The sequence below is a fragment of the Canis lupus genome, chromosome 3 (genome assembly GCF_003254725.2).
Source record: "Canis lupus dingo isolate Sandy chromosome 3, ASM325472v2, whole genome shotgun sequence".
Taxonomy (NCBI): domain Eukaryota; kingdom Metazoa; phylum Chordata; class Mammalia; order Carnivora; family Canidae; genus Canis; species Canis lupus.
Genome location: NC_064245.1, coordinates 51,416,344 through 51,435,187, shown reverse-complemented (window position 1 = coordinate 51,435,187; position 18,844 = coordinate 51,416,344). Strand labels below are relative to the sequence as shown.

Sequence of the window (18,844 nt, the reverse complement as noted above, 5' to 3'; positions counted from 1 at the left end):
TACCTGACAAAACATTTAGGAATAAGTGAGCTGCTGTAACTCTCAAATTATTATTTTTTTTACTAAAAAAAGTATATATATATTATTTTTTACTTCTCTGGGAAGTCGAGTTACTACATGGAGATTTTACAGTAGCAGAAACCAGAATTTTCTTAGGACGCTGGGTACAAACAGTGGGAGAAATCACTGCCCCCTTGCCCTCAGCCTCTATCAAGGCTGATTTCTTTGTCCTACTAGAGGACAAAGAAGACTAGAATGTAGAGTGGAGACTAGAATGTAGTTCCAGGCTGCTGGTGGGAGCGGGGAGCAGGGGAAATTTCTCCCCCTGCTGGAGCCTCCAGCCGCTGAGTGCAGCAGAGGTGAGACGAGGCTTCTGTGTCAGATGGGGTGCGGATGGGCAGTGAGAGCAGATGCCTTGGTGCAGCCTCCCCACGGCCTGCTCACACGTGAAGCCTCTTAGTTCACCTCTTTGGACACAAAACAAGTGTCTCTTCTCCCTCCTCTGGACCCCACAGTCTTTTCCCACAAGGTCCTTCTTGATGAGTTTTGGGACTGGAAGAGATGAGGTCTGGGATGGGGGAGCATGCATTCGTGCCCACCCTGCTCATGTTCAGATGGTACCTTGCATATGGATCCAATTGTCCTTCCCAGCTGCTGGTGGGGCAGGAGGTGAGGACCATTCCTGGGTGCCATCCTCTTCCAGTGTAGAATTCTGAGTTCCCCCTGCTGGTTAGAGGGGACCCAGGAGGGTGTCCCTGTCCCAAGGCTCATGTGCTTCCCGGATAGATGAATGTTCCCAGGCTCCAGCAAGGGAATTAAACACATAGGCTGATTGGGAGATTACAGGGTTCATAGGCTTGTCCAAAACACTTGCCTGATGTGAGAATATTCTCTAATAAATGGGTGCCTTATGAGAAATATGCAAATCAGCGTTAACTGTGACTTGATCTGATGCCTGTCTTGCCTTGGGCTCTGAAGCCAAGGCTAGGGCCCTCTCTCCTCCATCCTCTCCACACCTCAGGCATTTGGTTACCTGCGGTATACAAGAGGGTGGTAGCATAAGGGGCAGGCTCAGGAATTAGGAGAAAGCTCTGTTGGTCTTCCCCAAATGACACAAAATGGACAACAGACAAGCCAGCTATTAATGGTGCATTTACTGTAAATAGGACTTTCTCCAGACTCCTTCACAGAAAGCATCACTTGTCCCACAGGTAGTTAGAGTATTTGCTCGTGCATATCTAATAGAGCCATGATTACAGTGACTGTGAGGATTTAGCTGAGGACTTGAAGACCCCCGGTGAATGAATGAATGAATGAATGAATGAATGAATGAATGAATGAGGAGTTCTTATTTTTCAGGGTGTGATAGACTCATGACAGCAGTAGATGTAACATAATGGAGTGGTTTTCAAAGGGACCAGCAGCATCAGCATCACCTGAAAATGTGGTAGAGATGCAAATTCCCAAGACCTTCCCCAGACCTCCTGACTCAGAAATTCTGGGGTGAGGACCAATAATCCATGTTTATTGGAAAAAAATTTTTGAAAAAAATTTTAAGATTTTTTACCTCTTCATTTTGAAATAGTTTAAGATTTACCTCCTGGGGCACCTGGCTGCCTCAGTTGGTTAGACTTCAGCCTTTGGCTTGGTTCATGATCCTTGGGCCCTGAGTTCAGCAGGGAGCCTGCTTCTCCCTCTCCCTTTGCCCCTCCTCCCTGCTCGTGCTTCCTCTCTCACTCTCTCTCTCTCTCAGATAAATAAATAAATCTTAAAATGATTTACCCCTAAAAGTAATAAAACAGTACAAAGAACTTCCTTGTCTCCTCCACCCAGCTTCCCCAAATGGTATCATCTTACTTAAGCACCGTCCGATGTGCAAAAGCAGGATATTAACACTGTTATCGAATCTACAGACTTGAGTTTTGTCTGCTACTGTCCTTTCTTCTCTAGGACCCAGGGCAGGATCATGCACTGCAGTTAGATGCTCTGTCATCTTATTCTCTTTCAGTCTGGGACAATTCCTCAGTCTGTCTTTGTCTTTCATGAGCTGGACACTTTCAAAAAAATATTTACTTATTTATTTGAGAAAGAGAGAGCGAGAGAGCAGGGTGAGCGGCAGAGGGAGAATCCCAAGCAGACTCCTCTGAGTACAGAGCCTGACAACCTTGAGATCATGACCTGAGCTGAAATTAAGAGTCAGATGCTCAACGGACTAAGCCACCCAGGCACCCCAAGCTGGATGCTCTTGAAGGATACTCACTAGTTATACTGTAGATTTCCCCACGGTTTGGTTTTGTCTGCTGTTGTCTCACAGTTAAATGCCAGTTATATGTTTTTGGCATGAACGCCATAGAAATGATGCTGTGCTCTTTCAGGACATCACATGAGGGGGTACATGGTATCTATACCTCTAATTACTGGTGGTGGTAACTCTGCCACTTGATCAACATGGTATCTGCCAGGGTTCTCTACTACAAGGTGATTTTTTGAAACTTTGTAAATGTCTTGTGCCTTATCATGCTTCCACACATTAATCTTAGCGTTCATTGATGATTCTTGCCTGAAACAGTTATTAGCATGGTATTTGTCCATGGTGATTTTCCCATTTTCATCATTCTTTCTACATTTGTTAGGTGAGATTCTACTGTAAGGAAGAGCTTTCTCTTCTTTCCCTGTGTTTTTATTCAATTACTTATTTATATTGGTATAGACTCATGGATGTATATTTTGTGCAATGACTTATAATCTGTGTAGTTGGCTCAGGTTGCTATCAGAGAGTACCATAGACTGGGTAGCTTAAACAAGAGACATTTATTTTTCTTGCAATCTTGGAGGTTAGAAGTCTGCTTAAGGGGCTGGCAGAGTTGGTTCCTTTTGAGCCCTCTCTCTTTGGCTTGCAGATGATTGTCTTCTTTCTATGTCTCCACATGGTCTTCTTGTGTGTGTGTCTCCTTCTTAATCTCCTCTTCTTATAAGGACACCAATCATATTGGATTAGTGTCCACCCTAATTAGTTTATTTTAACTTAATTACCTCTTTAAAGACCCAGTTTCCCAGTACAGTCATATTCTGAAGTACTGGAAATTAGGACTTTACCCTACAAATTTTGAGCAGATGTAATTCAGCCTGTAACAATCCATGGCTGTGTTTGTTTATTTTGTTGTATAAATTGTCCCAGATTTGGTCATTGGAAGCTCCTTCACTTTGGCTTCTATGTTCTTTTCCCATGCTCCTGTTAATTTGGAAGCATTTTCTTACTTTCTAGTACCACAAGATGTTCTAGGCACATCTTGTACTTTGTCTGCCCCAGGCCTGAAACAATGCATTTCTCCAAGGAGCCCTCATTCCTTTTCTTGGAGAATGGTAATGATTGCCCTCTAGATGATTCTATTGCACACTAGAGTTGAAGAATCTCTGATGAAGTGGTTAAGAGCCAGACTTGGATTTGAATCCAGCTCAGTCTATGCCCTCATTGAGATTCAGTTAGTTATTTAATCTCTATAAGCCTGTCAGGTTTAATCCAATTGGTAGTGAAATGAAATAGAGAGGTCAGGCAAAAGTCGGTCGAGGCAAGTTTTTAATGGAAGCAATGGAAGCGAAGCTGGGGAAGTCTTGGGCCCAGGAAGTTGCGCCCAGGGGAGTATAAGCGGGCCTTTTTTAAGGGGTTGGGGGAAGGGGTTATGTGTCTGTATGGGGTGATAGGTATTAGGGCATATTACTGGTGGAATTGGTATGGGGCAATAACTGCTTATGCCCTTATATGGCATGTCCCCCCCATGAAGTGCCTTGGGCCATCTGCAGTGATGGGAAAGTTCCCAGGGGAGGGTAACAAGATGGAGGGTCTGCTGCCATTTTGTTGGTGCCTCCCCATCCCCTTGATCCTGCCTGGCCCAACAAAGCCTATTTCTATTTCTGTTAAATGGGGATAACACTCTCTACCTCCTAGGATGGTTATAAGGATTAAGTGATATGTTATATAAAGCATTCAGCCCAGCCCCTGGCTTATCCTCAGTGTCTAATAATGAGCTTTCACTATCAGGTGAGCCATTTCTAGAGGGAAAGATCCAATAGCACATTTTCATCTGAGGGATGGGCAGACTCAGAGAGAGATTACCAGGAACATCTGAGGTACTTGATAGATTAAACTCTACATATCAATTTGAGGAATTCTGTCTTGGGAATCATAGCTGGCATTTTCAAGAAAGGTCCAGGGAAGCCCACTCTGCAGCTTTTCTTCTTGGCTCTGAGGTCCCGCCAACGTCCCCAGCCATCTGGGTACCTGAAGGAGGGAGGACCGTGGGTGAGACATTGGGTCTAGATACAATTTTCCATCTCATAGATCCCAGGTAGGCTGGGCCACCTCTCTTGAAACCAGTTTTATCTCTTATTCTTTCTCCACTTGGGAGACCACCTCCTAAAGGAGTAGAGTAGCTTGGGGGAGGGCTGATATGTCAAGAGTTTAGTTTTCTGTCGCTGGGATAACGGGGGACTTGTGGTGAGTGGGAGAGGTCGTACCCATTAGGAAGATACAGTGCATCTGTTCTGGCTTTTATTACACTTGTTAATTATCTCTTTGTTTTTTTTTGCAGAGAGCACGGATAACTTTGTCTCCAGTAAGTCTGCTTTACCTTTTGCTTTGAAACTGATTTGTTCTGATGCTTTAGGTAATTGTGGATTCCACACAGCCCTCTTGTCTCTTCCATGGCCACATCCCCAGACCTGTGGCACCTGAGAGCATCTTGGGCACTCATAGGGGAACTGCAGAGCAGAAACACTTCTTGGGTAGTCCCTGTTGCACACCCCCTGAGCTCTGTGCCTCTGTTTCCCCCAGGGAGTCCCCTAAATCCTGAGCATGTTGTGGGTCCCCCTTGTCTGGATGGGAAGGGGTGGTGTCAGGAAGAGCATGTTAATCATTTCAGTTGTCCTTGTGGAGAGAATGGGGAGCCTTTAAACTGGTGTTTCTCACCTGCTAAGAGGGCCCCAGAATCTGGCTGAGACTCACCTTGTGAGTGATTCACAAGGCCTCCTGATAGGCTTGTGTGTCCCTAAGTGGGGACTTTTTTTTTTTTAAAGTAGGCTCCACAGTGAGCCTACAGCCCAATTCGATGCTTGATGAGATCAAGACTCGAGCTGAGATCAAGAGTTAGATGCCTAACCAGCTGAGCCACCCAGACGTCCCCTAAAACATTTGGTGTTTTGCTTATGGGCTGTGGAGGAATCATTTATCACTTTTCCTTTTCTCTCTCATGGGAGAGTAAGGAAGCGTCACTGTCATTTCTGCTCTGTGTGTGGCCTAAGATCATGGACAGTCGGTCCTGTTGAGGATGCCCCTTACTATTTGGCATGAACATGAAGATCGTCCGTGGCTTCCTTCATTTGTCCTTGGTCTGAGAGGACTTGCTATCTCACAGAATGTCCCTCCAGAGAATTCTGAGTTTGGGGCTGTTTCCTGCCCAGAAGGTGATTTGAGATGGAGGACAAATGGATACTTGGCTTCCCATCCAGGCCTTGCTGGAAAAAGGTGGTGTTTCCTGGGCATATGGCCTTGCAGCTTACCTTGGGCTGCCACTGTGTTCTGAAATCTGCCGGCAGGGAGTGGTCAGTGGGATGTTCTGGGGACCATGGGTCTCCCGGTCTCCCTGAGGAGGAGAGGAGGGCGAAAGGAAGGGCATGGGAGACCCAGGGACTTGGAAAGGAGGGCCTAGGCAGAGGGTAGCCAAATGTCAGCAGCAGGTGCTATCACCAACAGAACATGCCGAATCCAGACCCTGGTCTGGCTCCCAAAGCATTTCTTCTCCTCCTTTGTATCTAATAGTTAATGCCCTACGATGCCCAGGTGACATTATTACTCTGGAATGGGGAGAGGGGGTGGCGGTGAGGGTCCTTTATTCCTTGTGGAGCCTGCCTGTGACTTGTCAGCCCCAGCCAGGTGGCTGGATGGGGATCTGGTCTCTGGGGAGCCCCGCAGAGCCCAGGGATGTTCTCCAGCAGGAACTCCCGAGGTGGGGGGCTGGGAGTCAGGCGAGGACTGCGGCTGAGCCTCTTCTGTCCGATAAGCTAACTGTCTTCCTGGTCTGGTTGATTTTCAGTTTACGACGTGAGCCCCACACCCATCACTGTGACACACAAACCAGAGGAAGACACTTTTGGGGTAAGTCCCTGCCGGATCAAGGGGAAGCTGTTTACTGACTCAGTTGTTTTCAGACTTCATTTTAGGAGCTAACTTTCCGGAATTTTATCTTACTTGGAACCTCAGTATATACGGCAGGAGAAAAAAAAAAACAACAAAAAAACTGTGATGAATGACCTCCTTTCAGGTGGTTGAAACCTTCCTTGTTTGATGAGAATAAGTCATTGTTTGAGGAAGTCTTTGAGAAGAGAACTGTTTGAAACCCCCACTCAGTTAGCAGCCTGGCTGGGCCTGATTTGAAGGGAATGCTAACCACACAAGCCTTTTACAAAAGTCGGAGTTGCTCAGAGCATCCCCTTGGGTTGGTTTTTCAAGTCACCTCCCCCTACCCTGCCTGATTCTTAGAGTCAGAGATTTTCCCTGCGGGGGAGAGCAAAGGTTTTTTTAAATTAAATTTTATTTTTTTAAGAGTCTAGATCTCCTAGAACCTTTTGGATAATACTATGTAAAGAATGTCAATGTGAAAGTGCAGAGTTTTTTGGCTAATTAAAACAACAAACAGTAGATAGAAACCTCTTAGGCCTGCCCTTGCATTGCTTGAGATGGCCCCCAGAGGAGAGGCAGAACCACAGGACGTTGTCTCATCCACTTGGGGAATTAATTTCCTTTTAAATTTCTTTTTTAATGTTTGAAGGTCTCAGGAATTACTTCTTCTAAGGAGTTTACTCAGTGGCAAAGTTCTGAATGGGCTGCAGCTGTTCCTCCGATAAGGACTGCTTTCTTAGGGCGCATGGGTCACTTCCCACGGCACTTGGGTTTTCTGTGACTCTTCTCAACTGTCTGCTCTTGGCCCTACCAGGTGTCCATAGCTGTGGGACTTGCTGCTTTTGCCTGCGTCCTGTTGGTGGTTCTCTTTATCATGATCAACAAGTACGGTCGACGGTCCAAATTTGGAATGAAGGGTAAGGTGGGATTTTCATTTGCAAGGGTCTCATGGGGGAAATAGGGTTCCTTTGGATCAAAAGATGCTGTTTTACTCTCTCATTGCTCTCCAAGGGGGCCTCCCTACCAGTAGTGGGCTTAAGTGGTCCTGGTGGAGACTCTTGTCTACACCTTATTATTGGTAGTGATGGATTGGAAGCTGTGTTGGTTCTGCAGGGGCCAGACCATGACCATGGACCGCCTGGTTTTGCCGTGACTTCGAGAAGCATCATGTAGCTGAGCTGCTTGCTGTATGATGGAATTTTGTGATGGAAGTTGGTGAGAAATAGGGCTCCTTGTCTGAGTAACTTGGTTTCTCTCTCTCTTTTCCTTTTTAAAAATATTTTATTTATTTATTCCTGAGAGAGAGAAAGGGAGAGAGAGGGAGAGAGAGACAGACATAGGCAGAGGGAGAAGCAGGCCCCCTGCAGGGAGCCCGATGCGGGACTCGATTCCCAGGCCCAGGATCACGACCTGAGCCGAAGGCAGACTCTCAACCCACTGAGCCACTCAGGCGTCCCTTGGTTTCTCTCTTGTCTGTACTCTTCCTTGGAGTTTTGATGAGAAGGTTTTAGCATAGCTAGATATCGGGTGGTGGACTCTGGTGTTGGGAAGTTGCCCACGCAGTCGCATTTCAGCACGTAACTCTACACAGGGTCCCAGAACAGATGCCAAGAGCAACACGATTGTAAATCTGCTGGCCAGCTTCCACAATGCCGCGTCCTCAGCCCCCTGATGGCCAGGGCAGGCTGTGGGACGAGGCTTCCCACTATGGCTCAGCTTGGGGCAGTGGCACAAGAGGGGTTAACATGGTAAATTAGCATCCATCTGCCTGGTCTCAGGGATGGATTTGACCAGATGGCTCCAGGGAGGCTGGGTACCAGTTCTCAAACAGAAACTCGAATTGCAAGACCTACTCTCTCCTCTGGGGTTTCCATTTATGGCTGGTGTTAGATGGGAGGTGGGTAGGGAAGGATGAGGAGAAGGGTTCAGCAAGCTGTCAGATTGCTGAGCTAGGATCCAGGTTTGGGTTTTCTGGGAGAGTACGGGATCCAGAAAGATGAATTTCTACAGCATCTATGCATGAACTGGTATCTGCGCAGAGGGTCTTGACTTTGGGACTCGGGCTGAAGGAGGGCACATGAATGAGATCCACGGGGACCGTGATCCCCTGAAGTTATGCAAATGTGTGGTTGTGTCCATAGGGTTGGGGTGGGGGGGGAGGGTGGTTTGGAATGGAGCTAGTCCACTTCTTCTCTTATATTCTCAAAATATCCTATGATTCCCCTAAAAGCTGAGAACACAGATATTCAGCAGGAGATCCCCTTAGAAGGGTAGAAGGGTAGAAAACAGGAGAGCAGACTGGCCTCTCAGAAGCTCTCTACCTCTGTTCTCTCTTTCTGTTCTTGATTAAGCTAAACGAGTCAGCAAGGCAAGCCAGGTTTTCCTGAATCATGTGAAATATTTTGACCAAGAGAAATACATGTGCAGGCAAATTATAACAAGGGGATAGAAGTTTGGCCGAAAGCCCTATGACTTAAACAGGATCAGACCACGGTGAGGCACCTCAATTGCAGATGTTTTATCTGCCAGTACTCCCCGGTGCAAGGCAGGGCTCTGCAGGGTTAGAAGATGAATACCACTGGGTGAGCCCTGAGCCTTCAATCTCAGCAGAATCCTTGGGCCTGTGGCTTTGAAGACTGGCCCTATTGCTCATGCTAAGTTTTCTGACCATGGGAGGAACCTCCTGACCATAGCTCTTTCTCCTTCCACCTGAGAACACACCAGGGCCCAGACCAAAGGGAAGAATGGGGCATTTTGCTCCCCACTGAGGAGGCGCGCCACCAGCTGAGACCCTGTGACATGCTTGGCAGCACTGCGAGAGCAGATTTTTCCTATTAATTGTCATCCGGTTTCTGGAACAGTGTGTCCCCATGTCGGATGGATTAGACAGCATCCAGGGCGGTGCCTTCCCCTCAGCTGTCCTCAGAGCCTCTCCCAGCCCCCTGCTCCCCCCTCCCCCATGGGGGCTGAGCCACCTCCTTGGAAATGAGGTGTCCCCTCCTCTAGAGGCAGGCAGCCTGAAGAAGGGAGGCTGCACTTGGAGGCCGGTTGTGGAAGTGTGTCCAAGGCTGACCTTGCAGCAGATGAAGCCTGCAAGTCTCTGCTCTTCATCTCACCCCATCGCTTGTGCTTATGGGGCCTCATCTTGGGATGAGTAAGAAATGCCCCAGGCTGCATACATGCCCGATCTTTTGTTGCCAGCGAGCATCCCAGTGCAGGAAGGAGAAAGCAGGTGTGGGTACCAGAAGCCCCCTGAATCTGACTCAGGAGAGCCTCCTCCTTCTTAGCCGCCCCGTCTTCAGCTTTGAGGGTTCAAATCAGAGTCCGGCTGTGCCATGCCATTGAACTGCTCTAGCAAAGTTACTCACCCCCTCACAGCCTCTTTTGCCTCAGTGGGTTGCTGCTGAGTATTGAGATGTGTGTGTAACTGGTATATAAAAGGGGCCCCGTGGTGGCAGTTCTCCTACAAGCCTCTCCTGGCTCCTTTTATTGTCCTTTTACAAAGGGCTGCCCTCCCAAGACGCAGTCCCACCCTCCTTTGTCACACATGGCATTTAGTCAGGATGCTTTTATTCTGCACGAGTCCCACGGCCTTGTCATTACCTTGCATACACATCATCTGTCTGTCCTGCTAGACCAGGAGCAACTTGGCAGGAACCACAGAGCGCTCAGCCCACTTTGCCTGAAACTTCCTACAGTATTTGACAAATGCTCATTGAACTCAAAATGGATGTCTGTATTTGTAATCATTAAAAAAAAAGAAAAAAAAAAAAAGCACAGCTCATGAGTCAGTAACAGGTCAGTAAGGGCTACTTTGGCAATCTGAGGTGTCTGGGCCGTGGGAGGTAGAGTAGGGATGATGGGGGGAACTCATAAATAATACCCAACGTCCACATGTGAGGGCCCGGAACACAGAGGGTGGATGAGGAGGGATTGTTAATAAGAACTTTATTTCCTTCTGAGGAATAAGAAAAAGACAAAAATACAAAGATTGGTGTAACAAAATACTCCTATTCCCACTGCTCAGAATAAGCAACTCTTATGGTTTTGTTTTTATATTTGCATCTTATGTTTTATTCCTAGAATAAAGAGATGAAACATTGCTGATGAAATTTGAAATGCTTTAACTGTCACCCCTGTTCCCATAGACAGCCACCGGCCTGGGCTTCGTGTACATCCATCAGTTCACTGTTTCTGTCTCTTCGCTTGTGTCCCTGCCTCTCTTTCTCTGCACATCTGCTCTCTACCCCATTGGCTCTCTCTCAGCCAAACTCATGCCTCCATTGCATGGCGATGTTAGTGGCTAGGTCTGGTAACCAGTTCATTTTTATACTACTTTTTTTTCTCCATTTATTTATTTGAGATAGAGAACATGCACACACATACACACACACAAGTAGGGGGAAGGGCAGAAGGAGAGGGAGAAGCAGGCTCTCTGCTGAGCCAGGAACCTGATGCTGAGTTCCATCCTAGGACCCTGAGATCATGACCCGAGCCACCCAGGTACCCCTGTTTTTATATTTCTATGTGTACATACACATATACATATGCTTATATATTTTGTTTTGGTTTTGTTTGTTCTATATAGGTCACAAATTGCATTCCTAGAACTCTAGAGAACAATAAAAAATATGTATGTCACTTCTATAGATCTTACTAATAAATTTTATTTGGACAAGAGAACTTGTGCCATAACAGTTTTAACCAGCGTGATTAAAGACTACAGCACTCCCAAGAGTGGTCACACATGGTATGCAATATGTATAGATAATGTACGTATGGTATGTGAGAAAACATACACCTATATGTGTGCATATTAATGTATATACATATACACGTACATATATAAAATGCATTACTTTTGTGTGTGTTTAACTGATACACGTCTTCATACTTAGTATCCTTCTCCCTCTTGCTTTATTTACCTGTCGGGTGTCAGAGATCTCTCCATGTTGGTGTGTTTAGGCATTCTACTAAATCATGGGAAATGAATATATTAACTAGATCTTACAGAAATGAATAGAAAAAGCATTGTCTCAGACACCTCTGTACTTGTATTACCTACCATCCTATTGATCACGATTGGCCTGCGGAGCAGTCACAGGAACATGGGAATCCATCTCTTAGAATCACAAAGGTTTTGAAATGGTGCTGGGCTAGGGCGGCAGGGGTTTCTTTGGGCTATGGCTAAAGCCCAGTGTCTTACTCAGAGCAGCAGGGGAGAGGTGATCCTTTATAAGTGTCTGGTTTGGTGTGGGAACTGACCTTCAGAACAGAAGCCAATCCCCTTGCTGGAGCCAGGACCTGGAGGCTCCCTGCTGTATGAAGCATTAACTCTTGGATTGATGGATCAAGGGATAGTGGGGGACATGCAAGGCAGGGGCCATTTACAGAAATAGAGACAGACATTTCAGTATTTTATTTTTTAAAAGATTTTATTTATTTAAGAGAGAGAGAATGAGGGAGGGGCAGGGAGAGAGGGAGAAGCAGGCTCCCCACTGAGCAGGGAATTGGATACAGAGCTTGACCTCAGGATCCTGGGATCATGATCTGAGATGAAGGCAGCTGCTTAGCGGACCAAGCCCCCCAGGTGCCCCAGACATTTCAGTATTTTAACAACAAATGATATTGTGCCAGTGCATACTGGGCCTGGAAGTGATGCAGTTCAGAGTTTACACCAAGCTCTCCCTCACAAAATATTTTTAAATTGGACATCAGAAGCCCATGGTGGTGATCCAGCCGTGCTTTGTGGCATCTGTATTTATAGATGAAGAAGCCATATCTCAGAAAAGGAGGCGTCGTGCTTTGGATTTCAGGTCTGGTTAGGTTGAGTTCAGATGGGACTCTGAACTCAGTGGCTCATATCCTCAGCCACTTTCCAGGGCCATAGAAGGACCTATAACTACTTGGTCTTGCCTGCACCACGGCAAATATCCGTGGTGTACCTGCCATCTTCACTTCACACAGTTGTTAGAAAAAGAACCAGATCAACTCTGTGAGTGTATCTTTAAATAATAAAACATGTCCCATAGCTTTCATATAAGGTATCCTAGTTATTCAAAGAGAAAGAAGCAAATGTGTGGGGTTTTGCAACCTGTGAAAACAGCGTATGTTCTTTGGCCTCTGACCTTGTGACTACTCCATAAGTATCTTTACATACTTCCAGATCAGGGATGCAGTGGTGGTGTATTTCATACTTCTTGGCTTCCTCTCCTCCCACAGAGGAAACAGAATAATGGTTTCTTTCTTTTTTTTTTTTCTTTTTAAGTATTTAATTTATTTATTCATGAGAGACACAGAGAGAGGCAGAGACAGAGGCAGACGGAGAAGCAGGCTCCTTGCAGGGAGCCTAATGTGGGACTTGATCCCGGGACTCCAGGATTACAAACTGAGCTGAAGGCAGATGCTCAACCACTGAGCCATCCAGGTCCCCAGAATAATCAGAATAATGGTTTCTTAGAGCTGAAACAGATCTTGGGCTTCTTAGGCCAATGTCCCTATTGTACAGAAAAGGGAACACACCAGAGAAGTGCTGTAACATGCAGAGCGCACAGTTAGCTAGGACAGCACTGGCCCTGCTTCCCACAGACATGGTGTGTGCAGAGAGGCAGGGAGGGCCAAGAGAAGAAGCTGGATGATGAATTAAATTAACCCAGTTCTTCCAGTGCTCTTGTTTTTGAGTGCTTCCCACTTGAATGGGGCTTTCAGGAATGCCTCTTCTTAATCTACTTTTCTCAAACTGGGGCCCACCTGGCCTGGGGGGAAGATGGGAGCTGAGGGTGTGTGTGTGTGTGTGTGTGTGTGTGTGTGTGCATGCACTTCCTTGGCTAAGGGGACTTCCTTCATTTCTTTCTGGACACAGTGGAGACCGCACAACAGGGCAGCAGAAGCTGGGGAGAGAGGAGGTGGTCCCGAGCTACTGCTAGGGCTTCTGGTAGTACCTTACTTGCTTCATCAGCCAGTGCTTGCTTTTTTTATCCTAATGGTTGGACACGTGCTGGTGCCTCTGATGGGCCTGTGGATGGGCACTCCAGGACTGTTCCATTGTGAATTAGCATCAGTTAATAGGTACTTAAAGTAAAGTGGTTGCCTATTTGATTATGATTGGGGGTTATTAACATTCTTTCCATAAACAGATGGTAACTGTCCTCTGAGTGGATTGTAGAATCCTGCCAGAGTCTTGATTTGGAGGGGCTGGCTCCTGCCAAAACATGTCGGGGGCTGCTGCTCCAATGGAATGGCCATTATCCCTCTGGTTAACCTCTTGGTTAAGGGGGGTAGGAAGGCAGACCTGGGAAGGAGTCATTTCTGGACTCCTTCCTAACCTGGGAGTGTTGGACCAAGAGAGGTTTCTTCCCGCTGGAATGGGGATGGGGCTGGGAGGGATCTTGGACTCCTACGGTTTGATGCTGTAACCTCCAGTGAGTCATCATTTTTCCCTCAGCTGGGATGGAGGGGCTGTGCATCCCTAGCTGCGAGCATACTGTCAGGGGATTGATGCAAGGAGTGGTAGGGAGATAGCAGACTTCTGAGACTACTGGAAGGTGATGTGGACCCTAGATGAGCACAGTGTCGGTGCCAGAGATTCGATAGCTTCCTTTGGCCTGAGAAATAGACTTATTTGATCTCTCTGTAACTGAGTCAAAAGCCAAGAGCAGTGCAAGGCAGACGTGAAGCCAGGTGAAGGGCTTGGCTTTCCTGACTTCCTCTAATACATTCATTCTTCCTTCTTGCTTGTTTTTCTTTCTTCTTTTCCCATTCTCTCTTCTGAATTGAGGTTATTCAAGGGGGAAGGTACCTCTGACCCTTGCAATGGTCTTTACTAAGGGATTCCTGGTAAGGGACTCCTGGTGGACGGTGGCCCTCTGAACATAATTTTGGGAGTAGTTTTTGGATTCATTTCCTATGTCGTTATCCTAGGTCCTTGTCCCCTAACAAATGTTTCATGCCCTTTCTCTCCTTTTGGGCTCCATGACAGACTGCCTCCCGCCATCCCGCCCCTAAGAACACTCCTAGCATTTGTCCAAGTCCTAGTTAAATAGGTTGGGTGTGTGGCTAATCCATAGGCAGGACGTAAAGTAATTGAAGCCAGGAGCCTTCTGTTTCTCTTCCTCAGCTTGGACTTCATTGGGAGTTTCTGGCTGCAGATGAAGTCTCGTCCCACTTGGTATCTGAATTCTAGAATGTGGTGCCCAGAGCTTTGAGAAGAAGGCTGGAAGGCAATGTGTTTTTTTCTAAGCATGCCTTCACTGCCCCATCTTTGTGGGGGTTTTGCAGGTGTGCAGTGAACGGTTCTAGCAGCCCCTGCACTGTCACCATTGATTGTCTTAAGGCTGCACTGCTCCATTCTCCCTCAGAGCTCTAGGAAACCAGCTATTCCCCAGTGCTGAGTCTCCTATTCAAAAGGAAGACCCTGGAAATAGAGTCTGCTACAAAATGTTTTTCCTCTGTGGTTACCTGCTAGCTGGCTGTTCTTGGCAGGCCCGGCATCCTGTTCTGTGGGGCCAAGGATGGCCAATATGTTTGGCTCCATAGCCAAAGTGATTGCCTGTCTGACTCATTTGATTTTTGGCAGCAAAATACAGTTCTTACTTAATCCAAGGCATTCTAACTGGTTCCTACAGGGTTAACATCCTTAGATACCTCAGTGTAGAAGTACTCAACCTTTTGTCCCTGACAGCACATGTGACAGTTGACAATCACATGCCTTACGCACTCCTGTAGGTGTAACCAAGCTTTTGGACAAGAACTGGCCCTCCCAGTAGTTTCACACCTAAGAAAAATATATCAGGATATGAGTTAGCAAAAGGGATTTTTAAAACTGGGAATCAAATCAAGTCTGTACTAATTTTTACTCTTAAAAAATTCACGAACTCCAGTATTTTATTATTCATCCAAAGTTCTGGGGACATACTTCGTCAGAGATCCAGATATCCTACTGGATCACAGTACCAGGATGGAAACCAAGAAGGGTGGGGGCCACCAACCTGGACTTTGCTCCCAGTGTTCTTTGCCCAACATGGGTTTGCCCCTGCAAAGTCAAGTTGCAGAAGCTGCTCCAGCAGAAGCCCTCATCTCTTCGTGGCACATCCTTTCTCCATCTCTGCATCTTCTCCGGTACGTCCTGCTTTCACTTGCCTAGAGGAAGAGTGACCATGGGATAGAGCTAATGAGAAAACTCCACATAGCCACAGTGCCTGAGCCCTGCATTCATGCAGCTTGTTGTCCCATGAACTGCAGAAGGCCTTGGGAGGTCCAAAGATGAGCCCTCCAGACCACAGGCAATAAAAAACAAGGAGATCAAAAAACCGTTGATTGGGAAACACGCTTTTGGACAAGAGGAGAAAAGCCACACCTTGAGGACAATAACAAACCAGCTAGCCACTGCAAATCCACAGCCACAGCTCCTTGTCACCCCTCTGTCCTTCATGCTGTGCATCCATCATGGGATGAGCCGTATGGGGTGATGGAGAGGTGTGCTGCAGGACAAGGAATGCATTTTTCATCCAGCTGTGGCCTCATCCACCAGGTGCATCTACCACCCGCTCCAGCCCCTAAGCTTCTAGAGAAAAAGAGGAAGAACTTCTGGTTGGGTCCCTTCCTGGCTCTTTCACATGGAGGATTAATAACATACTCTTTTTCTCGCTTGCACAATACGTTTAGTTTAGAGAGATTCACCAAGTCGCTCTGGTACACGGATCTTTATGCTCTTCTCTCTCTCTCTCTCTTTTTTTTAAGATTTTATTTATTCATGAGAGACACACAGAGGAGAGAAGCAGAGACACAGGTCGAGGGAGAAGCAGGGTCCCTGCAGGGAGCCCAATGTGGGACTCGATTCCAGGACCTGAGTCAAAGGCAGATGCTCAACCGCTGAGCCACCCAGGCATCCCTTATGCTCTTCTCTTATATTAATTCTGCTTCCACAAGCCAGAGAGAGATTGCTGGCATTCTTATACCAGCCTCCCTAGGTCCCCCTCACCCTACCACCTATGGGAGAGTCTCCCTAATCGGAGGGACCCAGTGCAAGACGTTCAAAAAAGTATGAATTTCAAGATTTCAGCCCCAAGTGTGGGGCTCTTTTGAGTGCAGAGCTCTTCTGAGCACAGAGCCAGCTCTGCTCCCCGAATCCAGCCCCCAGGGACTCGATCTTTCCCTGAATGGTCTTGAAGGAAAGCTCTTTCTATGCTTTGTTTTTCAAGACAGGCTGAGATTTGAGGTAAAGACAAGAATGTTGGCTGATTTGTCACTTCTAATCATAGCAGGGAAAGAGAACAGGAGGCATCGAACATTTATTGAGTACTTACTCGGTGCCAGATGTATAATAGATCTTATAATAGTCTTCATAGGTGGTGCTATGCTCTGCATTCTAAAGATGGGAAAGCTGCTCAGACTGGCGCGTTTGCCCAAGGTCATGTGACCACTAAGTAGGAAAACAAGGTTTTACTTTTTTTTTAATTATTATTTTTTAAAAATTATTTATTCATGAGAGACACACAGAGAGAGGCAGAGACATAGGCAGAGGAAGAAGCAGGCTCCCTGCAGGGAGTCCAATGCCGGACTTGATCCCAGGACCCCAGGATCACAGCCAAAGGCAGACAGTCAACTACTGAGCCACCCAGGCGCCCCGGAAAACCAGGTTTTAAATGATGTCACTTAAATCAGTGGTTCTCAATCTTAGCTGCACATTCCAATCATCTAGTGAAATGATATAAATCCCTTGGCCCAGGCTGCACCCCATACCCATTAAATCAGAATCTGGACATGAACCCAGGCACAGGCATGCTTTTTTAACTTCTTGGATGATTTTGTTCATGTAGTCAAGATTGAGAAGCAGTGGTGTCCAAGTCCACGATGCAGCTTCACACGTTCCCCTAGATTTCAGGTCTGTGTGCAGTCTGCAGACCAGTCAATCTGATCACTCAGGAGTTGTTAAACCTACAGATGCTGGGGATTTGCCCCACACCCACTGGGCTAGACCTGGAGTGAAGTGTGGGACAGGCAGTCTCTCTAGGTGATTCTTAGGCTCACTGAAGTTTAGGAACCGTTGTCTTAGACTTGTGGAGGGATGAGGGATAATAGTATGGCCAGTGCATCTCAGACTTTCATGTGCTAATGAACCCTGGAGGATGCTGGGGACCCCCTGAAAAATGCAGATTCGGATTAAACAGTCTGGCGAAGGGCTGAGAGTCAGCATTTCTCAGAAGCTTCCAGAGGTTGCTCTGTGGCCCACACTTCTAGTTACAAGGGACCTAGCCCTTGGGAGAAAACTTCAGAATTGTGACCTGGGAATTAGGTCACGTTTCTACGTTCCATTCTTCCTGCGGGTTCTTTTGCAACATTAGCCCACCTCAGAGGCTTACTTTTTTAACTGGAATAATGACGTGACCACAAGACTACAGAATACAACCATTACAGGCACACCTCTTATTGCACTCCACAGATTGCAAATTGAATGTTTGTGCCACTCCTACATCAAACAAATCTGTTGGTGCGATTTTGTCCAGTGGCATCTGCCTACTTTGTGTCTCTATGTCACCTGTTGGTAATTTTCAGGAAATTTCTAACTTTTTCATGATGATATGTGTTTTGGTGATCTGTGATCAATGGTGATGACTCACTGAAAACTCAGATGGTTAGCATTTTTTAGCAATAAAGTATTTTTTAAATTTAGGTATGACCATTATTTTCTTAGACATCATGCTATTGCACACTTCATAGATGACAGTATAGTATAAACATAACTTTGATATGCACTGGGGAGCCAGAACATTCATTTGACTCACTTCCTTGCCATTTGTGCAGTGTTGCAGTGGTCTGGAACTGAACCCCCAGGATCTCTGAGGTCCGCCTGTACTTCGGAGGCATTTTAGTTCTACCCTCTTTGGGTAAATAAGCTGCTCAGATTTCCTAGAGCAGTTTCTGTAGTGGCTTCTCTGGTTTAAACCAAACCACCACCTTCTTCCACACAAAGGCACTTGTAAGACCTGCTGCCTCGTCCGTTTTTTTCCTCAGTGACAAGTGTGAGGTCAATTAACAGTGACATTCCCCTTGAAGAGAGCTGGGGACAGGCCCCAGAGAGGCCAGCAGCCAGTTGGCAGGCTGGCATTCCCAGCCTAGAGTTCCTTTCCTTTTCTGGAAACTTCTGTGTCCTGTTTGCTCTTCTTTTGAGGGCCAATCCTTGAAGATGATGCTGGGGGCTCTAGGGAGCTAGAGAAGCTTGAACTATCAAGATCTCAGCTGAATGAGGTCAGGGCCATCAGAGGAGGGGACCCCGTGGGTTAAGTGGATGGCCATCCAGGCTGCCTGCTGGCCTTAGGTGCTGCAGGAGGCTAGAATTGCCTTCTCCCAGTCCTGATGCTCCAGGGGTCAGTATTTGTACAGGATGCCAGCCCTGCCCTCCTATTTATTGTGGAATAAGAGTTGCCAAGAGTTGGCCAAAGACTGGAGCAGTGGTGGTGTTTTTTTGTTTTGTTTGTTTGTTTGTTGTTGTTGTTTTAACCAGTCCCAGAAATGCCAAGTCTGTCTACCTGACAGGCATCGTGAATTCAGAGGGGCCTCTGTGCCACAGCAGCCATGCAGACCTGTTCCAGGCAGGGCAGAAGAATGCCAGCGTCTGTCCATCTGCCAGCAGGACCTGACACGAAGCCCCGAGGAGGGCGCCTGGATGGT

General features: G+C 46.8%; 1 protein-coding gene across 5 annotated transcripts in view; it reads left to right on the top strand.

Annotated features, from left to right (window-relative positions):
• Positions 1-18,844, top strand: part of NTRK3 (neurotrophic receptor tyrosine kinase 3) — a 391,217-nt gene that overhangs the window by 130,868 nt on the left and 241,505 nt on the right. For all 5 annotated transcript variants that reach the window (XM_025436910.3, XM_035714844.2, XM_035714845.2 and 2 more), the window contains exons 9-11: positions 4,590-4,613; positions 6,090-6,151; positions 6,990-7,092. In XM_025436910.3, the coding sequence (XP_025292695.1) occupies positions 4,590-4,613; positions 6,090-6,151; positions 6,990-7,092 (189 nt within the window). The remainder of the gene's footprint in view (positions 1-4,589; positions 4,614-6,089; positions 6,152-6,989; positions 7,093-18,844) is intronic.